This window comes from Magallana gigas, chromosome 4 (genome assembly GCF_963853765.1).
Source record: "Magallana gigas chromosome 4, xbMagGiga1.1, whole genome shotgun sequence".
Lineage (NCBI taxonomy): Eukaryota > Metazoa > Mollusca > Bivalvia > Ostreida > Ostreidae > Magallana > Magallana gigas.
This window is the reverse complement of record NC_088856.1, coordinates 6,261,601-6,288,118: the sequence shown is the minus strand read 5'-3', so window position 1 is coordinate 6,288,118 and position 26,518 is coordinate 6,261,601. Positions and strand designations below refer to the sequence as shown.

The window sequence follows — 26,518 nt, the reverse complement described above, 5'->3', positions numbered from 1 at the left end:
TGTGCAAAGTTAAGATCAAAGCCAAATTAACCTAATTAACCAACATATTATTTATGATGTTTTAAAACTTGTTTAACCGACATATAAAAAAGTTATAAAAAAGCTGAAATAGCACAGAATACACATTCCATTGCAAGCAATGAGGCAGATATTTCCACTGTTTCATTTAAGGTGGCGCTGCTTTAATCTTACGTCATAAATTGCAACTCACGTGTTCGTCGGAAGGTCGAAGCTGGATTTGAACACTCCACTCGGCCTCTGCTTCAGAGTTGGGATCGGCCTGAAAAAAAGATGCAAAAAATATCACTCGATCCTAAAACATAACGTCTCCAAAGACCGCCTGTGTTCTATTACATAGCTCCGCTGTAAATTTGGAAAGTCAAAGATTAACTGCAAAAGCATTAGCCCCGGAGAGGATTTGCTTCCACGGAATGTCTTGGGAGTTTACTGTATGTAAGGCACGATAAACCTAGAGGCATTTCTTAGGCCCTGACGATCAAAGGATTATCTTTTTCACTAAAATTAATCATTTGAGCACCATGTTCTATTTAATTTTCCGCGCGTATTAGCTATTACGCCACTTTGGAGTTATTCTTTCTATTACATGGATCCCATATTAAATCCATTTTGATCTGGATTAGTATATAGTTCGATAGATCCGTTCTTTATAAGACTTGCAAATTAAGCAAATTGTCTGTAATTATAAAAGTCAACAGCATGATATATAAATATATACGATACATTTTGCAACGAGTTTAACATACAATGTACATGTAACACAAACGGAGTTGAAAAAATCCCTATATGAGACATATCTATGAAATGATGATTTCAATCATAATATAATTTGGATATATAATTCAACAGTGAGAGGAAAAAATGTGTAACACAAAATTACAGATTACGTAACTGACGTAACAACTTACCGTAACTTCCAAACGCGGCGTGACGTCACTCGTAATGCAGGTAAAAACAAACTCGACCAACTGATAGCGAAGGTTCCTCATGACGTTTTGGTACTCGTTCTGAGTCAGTCGACCCTGAGAATGGCGTTCTTGTAGGGCGTCTAGAAACGCAGTCACCAGATCATCCATTCGCTGGCAACGAGAAAAGATGTACATGTTAGAGTTCGACCTGTGAAACAATACTGGTCTCTCGCTCTCTGCCTTTCTGAGTCTAGCAACCATCAATGGCTGCGCGCGGTGCCTTTCTGATCGATCCTAATTAAAAATACATCGAAATGCTATGTCTAAAGTGATTTAACAATCGCTGTGTATTACAATAGACCATAGAGTGTCATCGCTCGCTGCTGTGAACAGTCTAATGAATTACGTTAATGTCTGAAGGACAGCGTGCCAGATTGTCCAATGGACGTTGACAGAGAAAGTACATATAGGTTGGATACACTGCGAGAAATCGCTCAATATATTTTATATGTATATCAATATTGTACATAAATATATAATGCGTGTAGTTCTTCGTTTTCCCTTTGTTTTTCCGCTCTCAAAGACGACTGTCCTAATTACAAGTCGTTTACTCGTACTTTATCAAAGAGATCGACTTGCGTCCTACAAAATTAATTATTTGATTCAGTCGGGTACTTTTTACACATGCACCCAACGACATAGCTCGCGCGACAAAAGTCTGTAATTCTCCAAAGGATTTCCAATACACCGAATGAAATTCCTCATCCCTGCACTTACCGCCCCGTGTCTGAATTATTCAAAACCAACATCCTATGAGAGATTTTTTTTATATAAATTTTGATCTTATATTAGAAATGTGGAGAGATTTTCAGGATAGTCGGTCCTCTTTAAAAACGTTGTTCGTACAAACCCTAATCTGGTGTATTTTATCAATAATTGTATTTGATATTACCTAAACGTTGAGGTGGACAATGGACCTTAATCAGTGTGTGCAACAAGCCGTGGGGTGAAACACCGTCAATAAATTAGGGCCTGGGCTATCAATGCGCTAAACAATTTCCATCTTCTTGGTTTCAAAAGATTTCTGGCAGTGTTAGATTCTTAATCATCAAAGATTCATAGTAATCAAATTTTTAATGATAAAATACAAATTATTTAAAGAAAATTAAAAATAAAATCAAATAACGAAACCACGTGAGGCGACACTTTTAGGACCGTATGTGTCTTCCTTTGATTGACTTTTTTCCTGTTTCAAAGTTCATCCTATTTCTCTTATAGGAATCAAGTTAATTTTTACATGTATATTAAGACTATTTCTCTTTTCATCAGAATCAAAGTTTCCTGGATAAATGATATAATTCTACAGTTAGTGAGAGAATTTAAGTTTGACTTCTTATACATGTAGGTATTTAATTTGCGCTCCATTAGGTACTTTACATTTATAGGTACATTTAATAAGAAACACATAAAAAAAAACTGGCTTTGTATAAGAAGATCTGACAAATTCCTCATCAAGGTATCTTCTCGATCCAAAAGAATTAGATGTATTGCATAGCTAATATATAATTCACCGGTACTACTCGTAAAGTAGGGATAGGGATGACCTACTGAGTTATATCCCCACTGACGGCTTACATGAAGAATTAATCAGAGGAAATGAAGTAAACTAATGTGTTTATATCAAAAGAAGAGTCTGATTACTGGACCTTATGCCTGGATGAACTCAGAAAATAACGAGAGAGAAAAAACTAAAATGGGAAGCACTGCTACGTCCTTTATATTATTACGAAGATAAATCCATTCTCGCTACAAATGAAAATCGCATTCTTGTAGCTATCACTTAATCACTTCTAAATACATGTATTTGTTACGATAATGCATGTAATATTTTTTAAAACTCAAAAGGATTTATAAAAATTTAAATATATTCTTGTCTTATTCACATGTGTAGTGGTGTACATGTGTTGATATCCAAAGTAAAAGGACAGTTCAAATTAAAAAAAAAATTTCGAAGGTTGAAAATAGTTTTTGTAGTCTTGTGAAGGACACGGAATTTGAATCGTCTGAAGAAAAAAATTGTGAGATATTACATAATATCCCAAAACAAACATTTAAAGCGTATTTAAAACTCTATTCACTTCTCGCTAGAGATGTAAAGGAATCATTAAAATGACCATAAATTTAAGAAATAAAAATCTTCAAGTTGAGAAAACTTTTACGTAATCCGTTAAATCATAAACACAACACACAATCAAGCTTCGCCAAGCGTCACCCATCACCCCCAATAAAACCAGGCAACTTACACATCTATCCGTAAAAAAAGCGCAGGCTTTTAAATCAAATTGCAATAAATAAATATGTGCATTAAGTGTCTTAAAGAGAACTATTTGATATATAAGATATAAGAGATCGACTTACAACTGTTGAACCCAGCATGCAGCATTCCATGTTTGTCATATCTATATATCTTTCTCTTTTTTTAAATCAAATTCTTCTGTTGACTAAGGAATAGATCGCGAACATTATAGTTTTATATTTTCTTAATTCACGGCGGACGTTACATTTCGTGGAAACTTTTAAATGTAATTATTAAATAATCATAGTTTGATTAAATGAATCCCCTACCCCCTGATGGATTTATATCAAATATTAATTTCTGTCAGCCGAAATATTGAATTTCTGAAATTATATGGTTGCAAATTTCTTTGATATTTTAAAAGTAGAGATATGCTGACTATGACATTCGTTGTAATTTTTATGTTTTGGAATGCATTGATGATATTTTTTTTTTAAATGCAGACGCTTAGCTCATAAAACAGTTTTAGAGTCAGACAAGTTATGGACTATTCATTATTTTATCGAATTTAATTTTTCCTTCATGTAAAACTTTAAATTAACCTGTAATATTTAAACAATTTTTCCTGCCTACACACATTTTAAACGCTAATTTATAGCCGTCGATTTACGAAAAAAAACAACACTTTATGAACGGCTTTCTACGAATGCGTAATATAATTTGACTCACAATTAGACTGAATCGGGGATTTTTACTTAATATTATATGCTCGTCTTTACAGAAATATAATAAAATCCCTTAATTCAGATTAATTCAATTTTTCCGCAATATTTTTCTAAATAAATAAAAATGAAAATGATAACAATTTGAATATTAATCATAAATATTAAAATCAACATAATAATAAAAATGAAAACGTTTTGAAAATGTTTCCATGGTCTCCCCCTTTTTTCTTTGAAAATAAATGTAACACTTGAAATCATTTTCTCTAAAAAGTTGCGTTTTCTTTTATGAATATAAATGTTCACAACGTATATTTTTGATATCAGTAACAAATACGAAAAAAAATACTGGTTGTAGGGGAAAAATGGAGGTGAAAAGCCTATATTGTAAAAACTAAAGTGCAAAATATAAGTATTAACATATAACATGCAAGGTATACCTTTTGCTGAATAAATATGGGTAAAGATACTGATTTTGATTTACTGTTTAAAAAAGTAAACGGTGTGTCACATAAGACACGTTAATGAATTAAACAAATATTGATTAACCAAAATGTGCTATAATCAAGCTATAATCAAGCTATAATCAAGCTATGTGTACAATGCTCCTCACGTTATTAAAATGAAGCCTTTTTGATATTTGAAAATATTTCACTGACAATGACTTCACACGTTTGCAAGAAAAACAAATTAAATTTACTGATTAAAGAATCACTGTGGTGCTGTGAATAACCCTCCGAATATCGAATGGAACGAGTCCTACATGTATCTTTATCATATGTTACACGAATAGTAAGCTTGACTATTCTAATAAGTTTTCGTTACTAAACAGAAAAATAAGCCTTGTAAGTTTTGGCTTTATCAAAATGCATTACAAAAAAACCGGATGTTACTATTGAATATATAAAGAGAAAACCGTACGGTGAGGAGCATTGTATACGGATTGTTAATGTGTGGTGCACTCACCCGCTGCAAGTGGTATGGTAATGGAAAGCTATTAAACGAAGTATCAAGTAATTCCACTGAGTTAGTAGGGGTGTGAAACCCGTCAACTGGCATTAGTAGGATGCTCGATATGGACCGCTCGCTTGCTTTCTTGGCCAGATTGGCATCATATCTTTCGTAGCTCTCACTTACAATTTTGTAATAGTCTATCGTTTGTCCCGATCTGGTAGAGGTTGGAGTTGTCGAACCTGATGACTCCCGAGTGGTGGCGCCTTCTTCCATTACCCATCCTTTCCGGTTCCCTTGTCCTTTACTTCCGGGAGAAAGTGTGTCGGTCTCGTCTGGAATTGTCCAGACTTCGGAGTCACTTACATCGTCATTGTCAGAAGAGCTGTTCAGATCGGTAATTGTCCTCGAGGACCTTTTTCCGTCACTTTTATAACTTTTGGCACTTTTGCGCTTATTTCCTCTACGCGCCGATTCTACTCGAAATCCTTGGTAGAAACTGTCCTCTCTGTCAAGATCATCCTGCTCATCATCGGTCAGTCTGTCTTGGTTCGAGGATTTGGATTGGCGTAATATTCTGACTAATTTCTCCTCCTGTACAAGAGAGTCCTTGTTTTTCCTGTTCTTGGCTGTGTTACCCCGGTTTCCTAAGCGACAGGAATGGGGACGCGATGGTTTGTTTTCTAACTGTTCCAGTCTATACACCGTATCGTCGGAATTGTCGCTGTCATTTTGAACGTCGTCTTCAAATATTTCGTCCTCTATGTTCACATCCGGGCGACTAAAGCTTAGATAATGAGGAATCTCGTTTTCGACTATACCGGAGTCACGTGACTCGCAAGCATGAAGTTTACTCGGGATTCTGACAGGCGTGTCGTCCGCTTCCACATCCGGGTCCTTTCTGACTGCCTGGATACTGTTAGAGATGATGACCGATCTTTTGCTCGAGCATACTACACTGAACCCTGTACCCATCCCTAAGTCCTGCTTAAACGGATTCACTCACTGCATTGGATCAGCAATCATTCTGTAAGATACAAAGACAAGAAACAATCTTTAATCCCAATCCCGCGTTTCCTCTTTTCTGACAAGTTCTCTTCTACAAGCCATAGTAACAAGAAGTAGTCTTATCATTCAAAGTCACATCTGTTTACACTGAAAATGAAATTAAAACTTAAAACGGTAGTGTGTTTAAATATGCAATCTTCCTGTATTTGAAATACTTTCCAAGTCAACAGCCCAGACGGTCTGTTGTTCGGCAAAAATTCAATACCCTGAGTGAGCCTTCTCTCTTCTAACATCACAAGAAGGTTTCAAGACGAATGTAAATCTATGGAAGTATACTTTGATCCAGAGAGTAATTCCAATTCTATGCGTACTCAATTTTTTCATTACGTTTTTAACCTTGTAATTATCAGTTGTTTCGTTCGACAAGGAGTAATGTTTTATGTTTTAATTTCAAACATCAAACGCAGAAGTAAAAACATGAATGAAATCTTTAAATCGTGTTAATATAATCAATAAAAATTGATTAGAAAATCGTTATTTTTATTAATGATAAATCTCTCTCTCTCTCTCTCTCTCTCTCTCTCTCTCTCTCTCTCTCTCTCTCTCTCTCTCTCTCTCTCTCTGAGAGAGACAGAGCGTGTTCGCGAGATCTAAATACAGCGATGTAACATAGAATATTTCTTATAATTATAGATTTGTTCTTTCATCAAGATGAACAGAGAGAGGTAAAAAAGAGTTCAATTCGTCGATCACACGGTCAGTGCTGATGTAGGGAGACAAAATATCGATCTCAGTATCGATAAAACACAAACAAGTGTATTGTCCAGCCTAGCCGGCTACCCGAGGTGCTGTGAAAGAGCTGTGTCGTGATCACGTGACCTTGCACCTGCACTCACTGACCATCTCGTCTAGACAGTGTTTTTATTAGTTAATACGTATACACGTGTACCATTTCCTATTTCTGTAACTCTCCGGTCTTTCAAGTAGTATATTAAAGTGAAACTCGACAAACATGGCTCTTTAATTTGTAATTTACAGATCTGCAGAGGTGATTATGTTTAATAGCTAAGAAAAGGTTTTCTCATCACAGAGATTGTTCAATCAATGAGAAAATAAAAGCTTGAATTATTGAAAAACTTATCCGGGACCGTTTTGACATAGCAAGCAAAGCAATCTTTACATTTTCAATGACAGTTCCAATATTTTTCAGAAAATACTGAATATTTTTATTTAGATTAAAGTAGAAAAATGAAATACATATACTTAAATGGTCCGACTAAATATCTTGATGACAAATGTCCATGGGTTTTTGGGGTTTTTGGTTTTTTTTGGCAAACATGACCACGACAATAATGATCGGGACAACTGCTATAATCAATGTCCAACGTCAAAGGAAGCTTTGGGTTACATTGAGCAGTTGATTCCGGACGATCTTTGGTGTAGATAACACAGGTTTCTGTGAATTAATCATAAACTAAAAGAGAACTACGGATTTACAATACAAATACTTTCAGCAATTTAATCGAAACCAAGTTAATTATTCATATTTCTTCGCAATCTTAAATGCTGTCTCTTATCCACACTATAACCCAGTCTGGTGTCTGACAACAGTGAGCATATTCTGTTTTGTAAGTTTTGTAATTGAAAAAAATATATAATTGTCTAGGATTCACATACTGAGGACAGTTATTGTAGTTTTCCCTATGAATAATTTAATTGAACTATTAACATGAATTAACAATAAGTAATTTAGATCACACTTTAGCTTTTAAACATTGAAAACCCTAGTTATGGGTTTTGGGGGTTTTTTTTTACGTGAATGCTTACCAATATCCAGTGGTGCCAAATCTCCAGAGGAAGAAAAACACAACAACAAGCAGAAGGTTAGAAAACATGTTTCATCATAGAGTTCTGTGGAACTACGTAATGCTGGCGATAACCCGTGATAGGGCCTTTCTAAAGCCCGGCGGATGTTATAGAAGTATGGACGGTATTTCCGCAGAGACAAATTGCTCTGTCAATAACACGAGAATGAAAGAAGTAAGGAAGGGAACTGTTCGTTCATTTGACTTTATGCAGTGTTTCCATTGTGAAATGACAAGTTTGAAACTCGAAAATTGTTAAACAAAGACGTCTCGGTGTGTTGACAAACCTGAGTTTTGCACTTTGATACGTTTGTCAAAATCCATGATTGTGTAATGTTGCCATTTAAAACCAAGTTCAATGAAGCTGTGAAATCAACAATCTATACATCAGACCCACCTAAATAATAAATTTAAATGTATATTTTCTAGCTTTTAGTTAGGTTACATTTATTTAACTTTTGACAGCGATCTTTTAGTTTAGAAGGTCTTACTTAACATAATATCGTGTCCACATGACTTTACCAATTAACTTCCACATATAGTTATACCAGCATTAATATTCATTATCATTAACCTTATATCTTCTAAAGTCTTAATCCTCAAAACTGATTACTGTCCTTCCAAATTTACCTTATCTTATCAAATAAAAACAAAATGCCTATAAATATTTTATTTGATAAAATAAAGTATAAATGAAACTTCGTCCGTAGAAGTTAGGAACGTTGTTGACTGAAAATGTAATATTGCACATTCCAGTTACCGGTATTGTACAACTTCATATATATTGTGATTAAGAATATTGAAATTAAGGATTTTAATGCAAAACACATTTAAATATAATGAATTCATAGATTAAAAAGTTAAACCTAAAAAATGCTAAACCTAGCAAAAAGCTGGGAAAAGAAACAAACCGATAAAAAAATCAATTTTTTCCCCAATTCAACACTGTAAAAATTAAATAACAGGAGACTATGAAATAGGATTTTCTTTTTTGATCAGTAGACTTTAAACAGAACGGGAAAAAAATTCTGCTTTCCCTATATTCAGTCAACCGATTACTTTACGTGTATTCTGAAAACTACAAACGGACCATAATTTTTGCTAACTGCATTCAAAAAATGCACTCATCATATTTTTTTTATTTAACCATATGTATAATTGAGTTTGAACTTAAATGGTTATTATCATTTTAATCTACAACCATCGTCGAAAACCCACCGTCATACTCAGAACGCGAGAAACTGTTATGGTTTGGTTTGAACACATTTCATTGTGTCATAAGATACAAAACGGTTATAAACAAGTCCTTACAATTAGATTTAGGAGATGGAGGCTTGTACATGCACGACAATTCTATATTGTACAAATATAAGTAATGAAAAATATTAGTACTGCAATCCAATTTATTACTATCGATATCAAACAATTATACATCGCAAAACATGCTAGTCGTATTTTTCCTTTCATATGGAGAACTAGCCTATCAGTGACTACTGAGTATTATTTGTTTGGAAACAATCTAATATAAGCTTTCTAGTTACAGATATTTTATCATAATACATGTGTAATCATATATTTTAAAGAAGAATCGAGTAGAATGGGTATGCCAAATGTATTATTATAACATAGAAAGATTCTATCATCGGAAAATGTCTCTCTGAAAAAAGATGCTACAATATTACAAATGCTACAAATTACAAACCATTATGACTGTAACAATGAACCAAGTCCCGGGAACCGTTAATTCTCCGGCCGTATTCCAGTGCAGAAGAGTAAATCACATCTACTTAGTATTCCAATTACTGCGTTAAATTACGAACTTGTAGACAGAACTTGGACGAACTGGACAAATGCAAGACGTCACAGGAAGAGGTCAACAAAGAATACCGTACTACATTGCATTAACCATCCACCCATTTACTGGTGGGTCTATGCATTAATGACTTCTAAGACGGTTCATGTATATTTCAACACACTTTCAGAAGTGTTACGAACATGTAGTTAGAAAACAGAAGGATATAACATCGGCTAAAGCAGTTGGTTTAACTGCGTTCAGGCAAGTATTTTTTGGGTTACCCAGACAAAGTCTTGAGCGGTACTTCTAAATCATTGACAAGAACATCTAATGCAATTAGGATTTTATTTATTATAAGGCCCATAAATTTTGCGTCATTCCTATGTACAATCAACATTCAATCAATTTAAATCCACATTCTCCACACCATTTAACATTATAGACGCTCATATTGGAAAAAAATCGTGAAATCTTATTCACCAAAAAGAAGAAAGAGTGTGATAATTGGAACTATTACACCGCGGGGACTCGCGACGACTTTGTCAGGTTGTGGGGGACACAATAGAAGTCACTCCACGGGACGTGTAGATAGCTATCACTGACACAGCTCATATCGTTTCTTACATTTAAAACAAAGTATGATTTGACCAAAGACATAATTATCCCATTGTAGAGAATGAATAAGCGAACATACATAATACCAAAAGATCTCATATTAAATCATAAAGCGTTACCTTCAAAATAGGTATACCAAAGCTTTAGTCAGTTGACATCATTCAACCTTTGCAATTAAAGACCAACTAAGTTTGTGTGTTCATATATATATAAATTATGTCTGACAAAAATAGGGGCAGTGAAATATCAAATCAATAATTTACTTTCTATAGTGAAATTCTATACGGAGAATATCGATATATCTATTCAAGAACTATTCTGTAAATTTACAAGAACCATCCCCAGCTTTTAGAATTACTGTATTTGGGTACTTGTTACAAAGCAACTCGAAGTTTTCACACGAGGTGAGAACGAAATCTTTCTCGCTAAGTGAATATACCTGTAGTTTCGATGAACGCTGTAGACATCCATGCAGAAAATCTAATTCGCATAATCCATGTTAAAAAATTAGCTAACTTGTTTACACAATCCCTGCATGGTTTTCTGGTCAATATCTCTGTGGTCGGTTTACCAGTCGCCGGGTTTTTAAACCCGCCAAGTTTTTCCTATCAGTAGCGTTTCTTACCGCCTGCAATCAATACTCGTCTACTCCCTCAAACGCGCGCCTCACCCGGATCCGTAGCACGGGTCTGGATACTTGAGAAGCTTCGTCGTAACTGTAGATTTTTGACAACCGCCGGGGAACAGAATTTGGCAGTGACCAGCGGGTTCTCTAGCTAGGGGTCCGCCGATATGCATCTAATCAACGCGTTGAATTGAAGCTCTATCAAATAAAATTTATTATTTGTTTTGAATGGGTGTCTGCCGGTATTGTTTTTTGCACGACCCGAATTTCGGAGTTTTTTAAGATCGATATTCAAAACCAGCCTATTCAATTTTTACGTTTCAAATATTGCCTTTTTTGTCATGTCAGCTATGTATTGTCTCGTGTTTTCTTGTATTAAAAAGGGGTCGAATTTAACACTTTTGTATGGGTCGACCTGGCCCGTAATTCAGTGTGAAATCCTTTATAATAATCATTCAATTCCACATCAGATAATAACATTCCAACTGAAAACGCGTTCGATATAAGTACCAGTTTGACCAATTTGAAAGGAATTATCTCTGTGTCAATAATGGTCAATTGACCTTATTCTGAAATTTCGTCTGATTCTCTGACCTCATTAAAACCTTTTCTAAACAGTTCATGTAATATGGACGGACTTTAACAACTTATCTCATATGTCGCTATTTAGAAAAGTTCCAAATGGTCGAACCGATGTACGAGTGAACAAAGTTGATAAACATGTACATACCAATATTTTTCGGATATTTAATATTCTCGAGTCGAGAGAAGTGGCTTTTTTAGAAACTAGTTTAACATCTCAAACTCTTCTTAAGAACCCTCGGCAGCGAAGACATGTTAGAAGATATCGGAAATCAATTAGATGCTAAATTTATTCAACTTTTAATTGATTTGATAAACCCAGAATAAACTTCTTGCGTGGGGGAGATGTTTTTTGCAACCAGTTAACAAGCACCCTGACAAAAACCATGTCTTGTGCACCATGCACGAGTATCAGTCAAAAGATAATTTATTTCCGTCAAAACTACAACAATCAGGAATCTGTCCAGATATGTTTTATTGCATTATCTCACCGTTACATAACACTAGTATTTGCGGACAAGAAAGGGAAAATTTCACCCAGCGGGGATCATATAGTTTATCAAATTTCATACAAAAAAACTTGAGGCATGTCAGACTTAATCAATGAAAGCTTGTTTTTATGATAAAAGGGGGAATATTACGAAGGAAAGTTATTGAATTCGAAAGAAAGAGAAAAAGAAAAGTCCTTGTGTATTTGGAAGCAGGAGGGGGGTATCATTGGTCTGACTAATACAAATCTGTCTGCTTGACATTTGTCGCAAAGCATCGGTATGTCTTGTTATAACAACTGAAGCAAAGCAACTCTGTTCTTACTGGGTCTCTAAGACTTAGACCACACGCCACACCCCGTCTCTTAATCCTAAAGAACACCCCCACGAAGAAGTGATTATGTATAGTCGAAAGAAACAGATAATATAGACATGCCTGTATACATGTACTTGCCTTGGTTTTTTACGTTGCATGCAAATGTTTTAATCTCCATTCAAAAATCTGAATCTACCCCCCCCCCCCCACGCTCATAAACGACGAGAAAGGACGCATAAAATACTTCGATTATGCATCCATAGTACTTCACATTCAAAGGTGAACCTTTGAAATTAAGGGACACATCTCATCTCACAAATTAATATTAATGCTAATTTTAACAAAAAAAATTATTAGACTGCTTTGGAAAATGAATGCCACCCAAAAGAATCACCCTCCTTGCCACGTGGGCGGACACTGTTACCATGGCGACCAAAGAGCACATGGATAGCGGGTACAAAGAACACTTTAGCAGGCCCAAATTACCATTTATTAGGTGAACAAAAAATCCCAGGTTTTTTAAGACGATTGTATGCTTTAATCTCAGTGCACCGTGAATCTCCACAATCACAACGTATTCAGTGTCGCCCACGTCATCTCTAAAAACGTCAGCTGTCTGGGCGAGAGCGTTCTCAACCAAATAACGCAAGATTAACAAACAACGCGAGAATAACCAGAGTGAAAGACGGGGCAAAATTACATCATTAAATTTCTAACAGCCAATCATTTCATAAATACGCTTTAATATTTGTTATCTAAATTTTCGAACATTTTGATAAATGAGGTGAACGATGGAAAGTTTCAAAAAGTTCAATTACAAATTAAATCCCCGTCCAGAGAACTAAAAGCTACATTATCTTGTCTCAAAAAGCATGGGTGTCTTGAATGGAAATACTGATCTAAAAGTAGATTACTTTGAAGTTTGAAAGTCTGCATAATTAAGGTACATTATATAAGTTTTAATATATATAATCGTTTATTTAAAACTGCAGAGCAGTTAAATGTCTACTTGAAAGAATATATTCTTCGTTAAAATGTAGAACATGTATATGATTGTGCCGTCAACTGGTGCTTCTTTTTATTTGGTCGATATGCCTATAATTTAGCATAAGGTCTACTCAACAGTAAATATATTAGGTGTTGAAGGTTTTGGTAATGATAATTAAAAGGAAGACCTATAATATCTAGACATAGATCTACAATATATTATTCAAATACTTGATTGAATTGACAAAAGAATGGTTAATATGTTTTGCACAAAACTTAATTTTTGACAGTCATCATTAACCAAAATTTTAAATTTACGAGTTAAAATTTGACAAAACGCAAACAAACCTCTACACTCATAATATTCGCCTTACCACCTACTGTGAAGTACAGTCAATTAATTATCATATTTGGCATGAAAATGAACATGAAAACATTATTAAGGTCTAAAAGTTGAAATTGAACCGTAGATGGAATATTGACAAGCATAGCAAACAAAGAGATTTGCACAGAGAGACAAACAAACACTTACAGGCGGCTTATTTCCATCAGTGGCACTCTCTCCTTTTAACAGAGCTAATAAACATGGCAAAAAGAAACGGTTTTTTTTGCATGTATTTGTATAAAGGACATTCGTTCATTGAATATTTTTCCTTATTTACAAAAAATGAGCCTAATATGAAGGTATTTTAAAAGCCAGTGTATTTTTTTAAAGCTAGAATGAGTTCACATCAAGACAAAAAAAAACCCAGTAGCAACGATGATTTAGCCCTAATAATTTATGAAAAGGAATATTCCAAAGTGTTCTATGATTAAATTTCATATCCACGATTTAAAATAAATTCTACATAGAGCTGAACGGATAAAAATAATACATAGTCACAGCTCGAGGAAGCTCTTTCATACATTTTATTTCAAGCTAGTGTTGGTCAGACGATTATCTCGATGATAAAATTTAAAAACTGGTCCTAAATAAAAGATTTAAACAGGGTCTTCATTTTCCAGACTACTTCACACAATCTCTGAGAAGACATGCGCGGCTGAATAAGACATATTGCTTTATTGATTCATAATAATCATGACCAATTTATTTATACTTATAAAACACAATATGATGTTATCGATATCTGCAAACAAGACTTTTAAAAAAAGACAGCTCGGAAGAACAAACTCATAAACTGTCATGTCATCCCATGGGGGCTGACATTGACTATCTTGTCTGAGTATAACTCGAGAAGCATTGAGAAGTCCCCCAAAAACCATAGCGGCCATTCATTAACAAATGTACTCCACTTATCAATTAGACTTGTTAAAATTGATGATTTATTCATGAGATATCGGGCTGAATGTCTTGTAATATTAAGAACTTGACTGATGTGAGTCGAATATTTAAAGGAATATTAAATGTGGGTCGGGCCGTGATAAGATCTGCACACAGTGCCCGGGTAACCCTCAATGCAACATATGCCATCTCGACATTTTAGAGATGGTTAAAAGATTGATTTACATTGTTTTTGTGTAACATGCAGAAGGCGGTTCAAGCGCCGAAATTTTGACATCTTTTCTCTTTAAAAGTACAATAATTAAATAGCACGTAGTGAGTATTGTACAAAATGAATCGCGTAAATGAATGACAAATTTTTGGCGAATAGGAAGAAAACAAAGAAAATGTCCTAAATAGGGGATTTCAAAGATCACTTCGATAATATATTAAACAGTTTGGAAAAAATTGAGTTACACTCTCAAAATGAATCGTAAAAATATTATGACAAAGATCTATATTGCGTTCGCTGGATATCAATATTGCTATAACGTGTTAAAAATAGAAAATACATCTTATAACTGTCCACGAATTATAAGAATAAAGAGTCCAACATACGCGGCGCAGCTACTTACACACACCGAGAGGAAATTCCTCCACCCAAGCCTGGAAACCGTGTGGAACTACTAGTTAATTTCGACATTATGTAATAAGGAGTCTGCTATGGTCTGGCAATGACAATAAAGCCAGGGATCAAACCGACCAGCCCCGCATCTGTTGTCGCATGCAGGCACGCCAAACAAAGATCAAAACTCAATAAAAGTCACTTAAGACAAATAGTAAAAGTGATGCCATTGTTCATTTGATTTGTACTTTTGAATGTTTGCGTAAGCCGAAAAGTTAAAATGCCCTGGTCAACACGACGCGACCAAAAACCGGTCTGTACTTCTGTTGGATCCCCGAATCACTGTTTAAAGTTTAAAAAAAGGTTAATTTATTCAAATACCTTTATTTGGTTGAAGTGCTTGGTATTTATGAATAAACACGTTGACGTTTTTAGAATAAACAATCTGCAATTTAATTATCAATTTTATATTTGGTACCAACGCGGAGCTTCAAGTTTTTTGCATTGTTTCTTCAAATCGTCACAAAAATATACTAGACTGTGCACTAATTCATATAAAACACATACATACGTCAGCAAGCCCTGGGTTTCACAAAAATACAGTTTGTTTGAATCTAATATATCAAGAGGCCATGTTTGGATTAAGAAAATTATTTGATATTTCAACAGAGAATGCAAACAAACATATGATAAAAGTTTAAATCGAGAAAAAAAAACTTTAAGCCTTAAATGACAGCTCAATGGGATTTTTAAGTAAATAATTGAACATTTAAAGCAGGTTACTGTGATCCAGACAAAGGGGATTTCATGAGATAGAGAGCTAGGACAATAAGACTCTATGTAGGAAGATTACAGTTTCTCACTTTTCCTATTAAGTAGCAACGTCTCTCTCTAACATTCTACTTAAAAAGTATTTGTGGAGAAATGGATTTCACTTAACCAAACGCAATCATAATTGCAATTATGCCGAGTTTACATGACTGAAAAACTAACCCTCCTTCAGATATAAATGACTACTTATACCCAGGGGTTATATAAGCTAAATTTGTTAAAAATACTAGTACATGTATTTGATTTAACTTATATTCCTGAAAAACGTGTTCTAAATTCTCAACTAATACATGTTTTAGTTAGTTTATGTATATTGTCACCCACGCCTTCAATTTAGCAGACTAAGGACATCACATCTAGCATTTCATAGACGGAAAATCCATGTTACCCAAACTGTAGGAGTTTAGAATCAGTTTAAATGACGATTCCAGATACCATGTTCAGAAAAATGTCACTATATAGCGAAGCTTGATAACTTTATCTACCACACACAGATCGATTTCGTCAAGTCGGGCTTGCTTCTTCACAAAGCTCTAGCTCCGAGAAACACGAATGTCAATAGAGTGATATGGTACCTTATACAGTCTTAATTCTCTAATGCATTAATCTACAGGTCCATAACACACTGTTGATTTATTCAGCAACTTATCATTTATACATGTGAAATCTTTCGAATATAGAATGTCGGGCCAAAAACACAACCGGGAGAAGTTTTTTTTTTCGTAATGAAATTTAATCGTGAAGTTGGAGATAATCCTCAAATTATGCAAATCTGTTTATGATTGATTGATGGTCTTACTTTGCTTGTCAATGTTTTCTAAGCTCCTCATATTTCAGTCAAGCGTTTTTTGTAGATATTTTTTCTTCAAATGAAATTTCAAAAGCATTGCGATCGCACCTGCTTTGGGTTCGTTGAATCATGACTCCTCTACTGCCTATGATCTTATAGGACAAATTATCAGGCATTACATCCGTGTATGAATATATCCTCAAAAATGTTGTTTGATATATGGGTATAATTACAGCTTCAAATATCCACTTTTAATGTTATATATGTGCATCATAAATCTAGTAGAAGAGCAGAAAAGAGGTAATGTCTTATTTCTATTTTTTTTATACTACTCGTGGTTTTCCAAATATGATAAATATATATACTAAGAAATGATCATCATATTCATTATTCATTATATCACACTTGATACCAGAAAGTCATATACTGCACTTTACCTTTTTTGTTAAGACATTGATGAAAATTACTGCGTTAAAAAAACACTTCAGCTTCTTTTTAATCTTATGATACGAAATTTGAAATGCAAAAAAAAAAAAAAAAAAAAAAAAAAAAAAAAAAAAGTTCGGATGTTATATTGATATTGGAATAATATTTCTTTAGCGTTTCTTTTTATTTTTGTAAAGTTTTTCACGATTTCTAGTAAAACAAACGGATAGACAATGTATATCAAAACTAGAGAGAATTTAGTAACTTGCTTTTTAAATTGTTTTCCGAGACTTTTGATTTAAGCACCAATAACATATGGTTAAACCAAACTATAGCAGAACTTGCGAACCCTCTATTTAGGTGGTCGGTTCCTCAGACAAATGCACCATATTGCATCCCCATCCCCAAAATACAATTAATTGAAAAGTAGTTTCGACCTACCTGTGCACTGGAGACATTTCTGTTCACTGAGGACAAAGTATCACGCCTTATTCACTTATTCCAAAAGAATTTCCAATCCAGACATTTTACACCTATAAGGACGGACAATTTAGGTAGACTAAGGTGTTTCGATATTTACCCATTGTCAATGAAAACTTTAAAAGGAAGAAAATCGCTCTCCTTTCACCAACTAATCGCCGCATTTAATACATAGAATACAGGAAAATTGTTTGAACAAAGAATGTTACATGTAGCGCAAAGACTGGTATTACGTTTGCATTAAAGGAAACAGTCTCTATCTATAGGCCTGAATATACTTGACTGACAGGGCAAGTTGTGGTGATTTCTCGGTTTAAGGTGACATTAAAATCTCTAATTCTCCTGCTCATTCATCCTGAGGGCAGAGAGAGAAGCAGGGGTGAATGTGCCCAATGCCTGGTAAAGCAAGAAGTCGAGTTGTACAAATACAACCCATTTAAGAGCTAATCATACGTTCCTCTTAGATGTGATTACTTAATAAAACTAGAAGGGGGCTGTAAATCATGGGTTTAAGAGCATTCTGGGATCCGATATCCTCATTAAAAACCTTCCTATGCACACATATTGGGAATTATTGCCGCTGGAAAAGCTCCCCACAAAACATGTACACATATTAGCCAATCAAACTTTTTTCAATACCTATGCACCGACCTAGAGTTCAGGCCGTAAAAGATCTTATGGTTCGAGGCCGTTTGAATGAAACTGTCTTAGACATTGATTCACCTTTATTTATCAAAATTAAATCAAATGATCATATAGTTTACTAATTGTCCTTATGAAACTGATACATGTGTGAAGTCTTTTCAATATCAAAGCTTTAATGGGATTTTGCTGCACGCAAGACATTGACATTATTTCTCAAACTTTACTTAGTGGAAAGACGGACTACGCTCAATCGCAACTTCTCGGGCCTTTCCGGCAGGCTCGGAAAAACACCTCGAATGTATTAACATCACCGGATGTTAGAATTTTATACAAAATGGAGTCGCTTCCCATTAAAATAAGTATCGGTTAGACAATCTTGTATGTCGCTTCTGTGTTATATTTTAGTGTATATCGTTTACTTTAATGAAGTATAGCTCACATCTCAACAGATCGTAAAATGTGTTTTATTTATTTCAAGTTTTGCAAAAAGGGGGGTTGTCGTGGACGCCTAGGTAATACTTTCGAGGTGTTTTTCCGAGCCTGCCGGAAAGGCCCGAGAAGTTGCGATTGGGACTACGCTTTCAGTGCCTAGTGTCGTTTTGCACTGAGTTAAGATATTGGTCAGTTAACTATTTAGCGCTCAGTTCCCCGTAAATAATACCCAAAAAAAACCATGATTTTTCTAGCCTCATACTACATGTACATTTTCCACTGCCAGTACCTATCAAAAGAAAAAGGGAGAGGGCTAACATAGATTCTGTCTAATCCAATCCTTTAATATGTTTATTTTGCATAATAGAATATATTGGTTAAATTGAAATTCGAAGAAAAAAATTCAATGTTTTACCTTTGAAATTCAATTCAATTGGATATGAATATTTTTGCATAGTTTTTACAGAGGACTTTTTTCAGAAAGTTTTTGACAGCCAAGAAACCTTTTCGCTCCTGGCATTTTTCATACATTTTTTTCTCAGTGACGAGGGTGAGGAATTCGGTGTATTGTGGTGTTCCAGGAGATAAGACCGATAGGGATATGTCCGAGTGAGGGCATTAGACCCAGGAGAATGACAACTTCCAAATCTTTTTATTTACATTAAAACCGGTAGTCAGAAAAGCAGGGAGCAGACGTCCTGTAAGATGATTCACACCTCAAAGTCACATAGAAACTTGGACAATCTTTGGAATTAATCGAAGCGTCGATGTGGCAAATTCTTTCATTAAACCATTTAATTAAATTTGATACCAGTGTATCGAAAAAATGCCCAATTTGGCATGAAGGGTGTTAGTATGTAAATACCTGTTATCGAAGAGGGATACGCGACTATGTTACGTAAAAACTGTGATTTTCTCTAATATGAACTCGACAAATGTATAGTTATAGATTAGTAAGTATTCAACAAACAACCCCCATGCCATTGGTTGTCATCCGGGACATTTAATCCCTTATTAGACTACTTCTGTTGAGATTGCTTTGTTTGCGTTGCATAATTAAAGAACTTCTGTTCATTAACGTGAGCTCAATGTGTCAGGCAAATATATTAAAAATTCCTACAGGTTTTAGAAACGCGACACAGCCGGGTTGACCTCGTATCTGATAGAAAAATACAATATTTCAACTTTTTGTAGCAAAGTGCATATTTGTATTACACTTGTATTAATTTTATATCTCAAGACGTTTGTATGAACCTGAAGGACCACGTGACTGAATCTTGTGCAAATTTACACGTTAAAATGAATCATAATTCTGAATGGTAACCAGTAGTTATAACTCGATACCTTGATTTTAATGAAGACCCGTTTATGGTTATGTAAATACATGAATGTATTTCCTGATCTTGCAAGATCATGGAATAATCATTGATAAGAAGACGTTAATCCTAGCCACTTGCTGTTAAATTTAACATTTTTCATCGCCCTCTCTTTTTATCATTCATCTAAAAAAAATTGTGATCTTCGTCACACATAATTTTCTTTCAATAAAAAAAGTGTAAGATGAATAATTCACCAAAAGATCACAACAAACACAAATTCAAAATGTGAAAAAGGAGAAAAGAAACGAACTTTTCTCTTTCAACTCTCTACTTCAATAAAATATGTTGTTCCTTGAGCCCGTTGGTATGGCAAACACTCGCAAATGCAGACAAATCGGGGGTATTGAATCAGAAGCCGTGAACAAACACCTACTGCACCCTATATCTTCCCTGTTGGGTAATTATGCCATATTTTGAGGTGGGTGAGGTGATTCGCTTTGATCGGTATAGTATATTTACTAACAATTTTATTGCTCATTCGAATATCTCTTTTAATGCCCAATTCTCCGCTTTAAAAAGAAGAATTCTACGTAAGGCTTGATAAATCACCGAGATACGAAGTTTGGTCCACAAAACTTGAAATCCCTTCTAAAGTTTATTTTCTAATAATTCGAACCTGTACGTTTTGAAAGGGGAGACGAAAGCTTTGTTATTTAATCGCAAAAGACAATATCTGAAATGTGACACACATTGGGGACATTTATGACACATTATACATACACACACACACACACAGATATATATATATATATATATATATATATATATATATATATATATATATATATATATATATATATATATATATATATATATATATATATATATATGAATCTTTGCATTAACGGAAGAATTTAGATAATTTTCTTTGGTGTGCAATTGGTTAAAGATTGTTTGGGAAACATTGACTTTATGTCTGAGTGAAGTGAAACAGGTGGCGTTAAGTTAAAAAGTCAAAGGAATTAAAGGGTTGCATAGTTTTTAAACTTGACCTGTTAAAAGTTTGATTTACAGGTGAAAAGAACGCTTAAAGAAATTTTATTCTAAGAGATAAAGGCCAAAAGCCATTGCCAAATTGACTTAGGTTCAAATTTCTTTCTTCAATTTCAGTATCAAACAGATTTACTCTAAAATAAAATCCTGGAGGTCTTTAAAAATTAGCGGTTAGTAGACATAGATTGGTGTAGATGACTGGAAAAGAGCTGAAATCAAAAGACCTGTTATACAAAAAGTAGTGTTTATAATGTCTGTCACCTTACACTGAGATCACCTGAATTTTAATGATCAAAAGTGATTGGCATTGGAGTTTCTTTTTATAATATACTATGTCCGACATTTCTCAAGTATTGATCACAGCCAATCTTGCCTTTTAACGACATAATCCCGGCCAATCCGAACCATCAACTACCCATGGAGGACTTTTTGTGAAAGTGTCATTGGCAATAACGCTGTAGAGTTGTGTACACAAAATCGACTTGTCTTTTCGATAATCGAAATGGAAATTGACTATCGAAAGTCATAAGCTGTTGTTTGTTTTCTTTTAAAAAAGTACTTGATCTTGACGAATTACCAAAACAAATTCGACTGGAGGAATGTCAAGCATTGTTAAAGCCCACGGGGTTCTCTTTTCTGTGGGATAATTTAGATATGGCCGTCTCTTGATATTTGCCCAACTCGATGTAAGGTGGTTCGTTAAAATCTCGAAGTAGATATCATTATTTGAGTAAGACTGTGTAAGAAAATTAACGTATTGTAAAACGTGACGACAGGGAGACCATCTTTACATTCAATTTAAAAATATGCTCAAATATTTGCTCATATTTTATCTTGCTTTATTGGATTTATGTAATTCTGTGTTTGTGTTTGCATTTGAAAGTTATGTAACCTTGCGCCCGGAGAGTTCATGAAACTGTCTATCTAAAATTCATGTCTAGATTTTATCTAAAAAGATAATAGAAAAAAATCTAACACCGCTTTCGCTTCCAAATCAATTGTTGAAACAAATTGAAGGTCGTGATTTCTGAGGGGCTCTACCCTATGGCCAATCTTTTTGTATCAGTATATAATAGTGAAATATTTGTCAGAAAGATCTTATCTTTGGAACGACTTGGAAATCGAATTTCTCTCGGGTCTTGAAAAAATATTTACAAAATCATCGATAACAGTTTCTGTTACGTCAAAAAGAACAGGAAAAGTGCGCCATCTATTGGTACAGGTAGATAAGGGTAACAAAACGAGGGAAATTGACCTTACGCGAACGTTTCACAAACAAATGCTTAATGTGTCGATAACTGAACTCCCTGCCTGACGAAACTGATCCCTCTGTTGATGCTTTCTATCTATATCGTAAAACGAGAACTAAGTTTATCAAGAGAAATTGCTTAAATGTTAAATGTTTGCAAAGATAGTGTTCAACGAAGAAAAATAAACCCCTTAATTGGTCGGTAAATTTATTATACGAAATTCGAAGTCAACTTAAGTCAACACAGAAAGTAGATAGGGAAGTTGGTTACATTAAGGTTCTATGCACTAAATTCAATAAGTATCAGATACTTTCCCGATAATTTTTACAAGTGTTACACTTTGGAAAAAACCTAATTTGCGCAATAGTGAATAAAAAGAAACCTGGACACTACCTACATCTATAATTACAACGTGATCTAATACCATGTTATTTGGTTTGTACATATACATTGTTTATATATATAGAAAAAAATTGTTTAAATACGGGACCCCAGTCGAAATCCAAACAAAAGAAGATTTTAGAATCTGATAATTATGATCTCAGTTTGGCAGAAGTGCACACTACCTCTGGTTTATAAAGGAACAGACTTCTGCTAAACAAAAGCAGGACCCCTTACTTAAATCAGTTAAAAAACATAGAGCTGTGCTATCCAGCGGCTCATCTAATAAAAACTCCATTGTATTCACCCGTGATATCATCAGCTTTAAAGCACATCCAATTGTCAACAAACCTATGGTTGCTTAAACTTATAAAAACTGCGACCAACTCGCTTGGAAAAAACATCTAAAGAATTATGTAGTTTGAAATTGTAATAATAAATCAACAGGTTTTTTAAAGTGTTTGCTCTCAAGTCATTCAAACTGACATGGAATATATTTTCTTTGACACTAGATAGCGTTGATGACCCAGACACTCTTGCATAAAGCGCCATTTCGGGTATTTAAGCATCACCAAGGACGGAACAGCTTTGATGAAATACGACACGACCCTTAACTGTCAAACCATATCACTACAAAAAAATTACGTTTTTAAAGCTACATTCAAACTAGATTCTGTTTATGACTTTGTACGAGTGTCTTTAAATATTCACTGTCGGTGAAAATACCCAACAACTATGAAAACAAAAATAAAATATTTTATAAATGACGAATTTTGTGTTTATGCTACATCTTATGACTTATAAAGTCTATAACAAAATAAACGGGAATTATTTTCTTTCAGAGCCAGATTAATGTTACATAAGCCATGTCCCAAAGAGGCCACAAGTATGTAATCCATTACTGTAACAAAGCAATCGACATGTAGATGTATATATATACAGACTAATAGGAAATATTCTATCCCTGCAGAAATAAACGTAGGCCCAAGAAATAAAGCTAAAATCTTGATATGGCTTCCATTGACAATAGTTGAATGGGGACACACTATTTCAAACTACATGAATTCTCAAATATGGAATTTTTCTCTGATTGCTTTTAATATTGAGTTTTTTTAATTGAAGGTTTATGAAGAACACAAGATACACGGATAAAAAATAAGATCCAGACATTAATACCATACAGATTCCTAGATTCCGTTATTGGTCTAGTTTTCTCGCTTTATATATTACAAATATTTTTACACTGCAATAATTTTGAATGATATTTTTTGTAATTAAAGCTTTTCATGCTATATACTGTTCAGTATGTAGAACTTGTATATAAAATACGTGCTCCGTTAGGATTCAAACCACCCTGGTTCTAATTCTTGATGAAGAATTGAGGAAGTTAACACTGAATAGTAAAAATGTTCACTATCTAACAAGAATTCTAATATGAAAAGGCAAATCTTATCTTTCCGAAATATATATAATGATGAATTATTATCATTTTTTTTTACACAAATACTGTCATATGATTATTTTCTCTTTTCTTGCTTTAGCTTGAAAATGCTGTTGATAATACCCGCTGCATACATTTAATAAGATAAACAACTACATAAATGTATATAGATATGATAAAATCTAAATACATGTCTCTTGCAACTGTTTAACTGAATCGCCTGAAAATTTAAATTCAATTGATATATTGACAATGATATTTGATGAAAAAAATAAATCATAAAATTTATCCTCCTACCTTTAGAAAATATTTCCCTTAATTTTTCACCATCATTGAGCATGCGCACTCTATTAATCCATGCACGACTCACGCAGTTCTGCAGTTGGACTCGTCCAGAGAATATGACAGTCTCGCGGCGAGCCTACATAAATATTAATACATACATATCGGCTCTTACAATGGTCTCAATGATATCTGAATCAGATTATTCGGCCAACAATTAGCTCGCTTCGTTAAAAACAATTGGAAACGTTATCGCACATCAAGGCATAAAGAAACCCGTAGTGGCGGAGACGATAACCCTACATTCAATATCGTGTACGCGGGTTTTCTACCAGTTGAATACATATTGATAGGCATTGGACAAAGAACTAGAACGGGTATAAAAGGACCCTAGTTTGTTTAACTGCCAGTTAACATAAGGCCATATTGATTTTCGGGCTGAGTCGCGGTCGAAATTTTTTTTATTTTCAATCGCGTCAGACTTGTCCTTGGTCCCATTAAAATTTATTGGCTTTTAGAATCTACGAAAAAATAGAAAATTATAATGAACCTTTGTATGGGGACGATGCTTTTGTCCGAGGAACCTCGATTCACACATGCATTTCCTGTTCTTTTTTATTTTTGAACTAATAATCCAGGGTCGCTTGCCTCACTGCCTTGGGTATATGGTCGGGTATATGATCTAAGTCTGGTTCTTTTGAACTGCACGGGTAACGAGAGTGCATTAAGATCAGATCAACCTGTCAAAACTTGAACTGATCCACGGTGAATAATTAATAATCTACAAAAATCTGAATAATATCAGAAGGTAAAAAGCTAGGCCCAATTGTAAAGAGAACCTTCATAATTTTCATTTGAACAAAGTGGTAATGAAAATTTGATTTTTTTCAGATATATAAACACGGCGTTCCGGAGACGGTTGACAGTAGTCCAGTTTGAGGACATGATTCTTACTTATATTTCTAGATAATGGTGCCACACGTAGATAAATGGCTGTTATCAGAGAGGGTGAGGTTTTCGGTCAGACATATAACCCTCTACCATTACTTACACAAGTAGTCACAGCCACTGATGGAGAAGAAGGCTTACAAAGGCATTGCCTGCTGCCCAATTCATTTATGTAAATGTATATTTGCATAATAAAATATGTTCAAATCAAACCAAATCAGTTACAGCCACACATATATCTACATGTATATCAATATCAGGGCTTCTCCTTAAAACTGATTGTCTTTCAAATATTTTTTTTTTTCTCCTATTTTTTTTTTAAGAAAGAGTTGATAAAAGGGATGAAGTTTGTTGTAAGATATCATGAGTAAAACAAAGAAACGGAACCTCTTTGAATTCAAAATGAATTTCGGTAAAAAGGTCGAACTGTACTGTTGTAAATTTTGAATTTAACGGGTGGGGGTTGATACAAAATTTACATACTTTGTATATAATGCCTCCCGGTAAATTCAAAATTTACAACATGACGGGGATGACGGTACCATTATATCCTTCTGACTTTTGTGTTTTGATATTAAGTCCTATAAGTAGAGATAGCATAAAAAATGTTTCTAACTCTAAGGAGATGAACTACTTGGACAGTTAAGAATATTAATCTAGCATGATCAAACTGTTTTTGAATTACAGTTTGACTCTTCGTAAGCTAAAAAAAAAACTTGATTCCAGGAGTCCTTGCAAAATTTTAGCTTAACACTTCAAAATGAGATTTTTAATTTCATAATGCTCAATCATTTGAATAACTTAGTAGCAGTAGGCATAAAAATATTTCAAATAAAACCATGACAATTTTTCCAAAAATCTTTTGCAATTCTTTTATTATTTAAAGACAATAATTCTTAAGAATACCCCCCCCCCCCCACTCACACACACATCAAATAATTTCAAATACTCAAACCAATGATCTATTAATACCTCGGACTACCGATGAATCAAAATGGTGAATTAATTTCTACAATTTTTATATATGTGTTTAGGTACCAGCAAAAAGATTAGAAGTGATATATCTATAGCACCTAATTTAAAAAATGATGCTTGAAATTACAATTTAAAAATCGCCTATAGATAGTATACATTGTTTGATTTTCAAAGCAAGTTTTTCAACTACAAGCTATCTTTTA

The 26,518-nt window shown here is 34.1% G+C and overlaps 1 protein-coding gene across 4 annotated transcripts in view; it reads right to left on the bottom strand.

The window, feature by feature from the left end:
- Window positions 1–24,664, bottom strand: part of LOC105319270 (uncharacterized) — a 45,120-nt gene extending 20,456 nt beyond the window's left edge. The window contains exons 1-4 of one of the 4 annotated variants that reach the window (XM_034450077.2): window positions 24,408–24,664; window positions 4,911–5,922; window positions 927–1,097; window positions 212–280 (exon numbers count right to left, since the gene is read on the bottom strand). In XM_034450077.2, the coding sequence (XP_034305968.2) occupies window positions 212–280; window positions 927–1,097; window positions 4,911–5,870 (1,200 nt within the window). In that variant the 5' untranslated portion in view covers window positions 5,871–5,922; window positions 24,408–24,664. Of the gene's footprint in view, window positions 1–211; window positions 281–926; window positions 1,098–4,910; window positions 5,923–10,617; window positions 10,991–17,550; window positions 17,732–24,407 lie in introns of those variants that run through there. The other 3 variants (XM_034450078.2, XM_034450076.2, XM_034450079.2) reach the window with 3 other exon arrangements.
- Window positions 24,665–26,518: the final 1,854 nt, after the last annotated feature.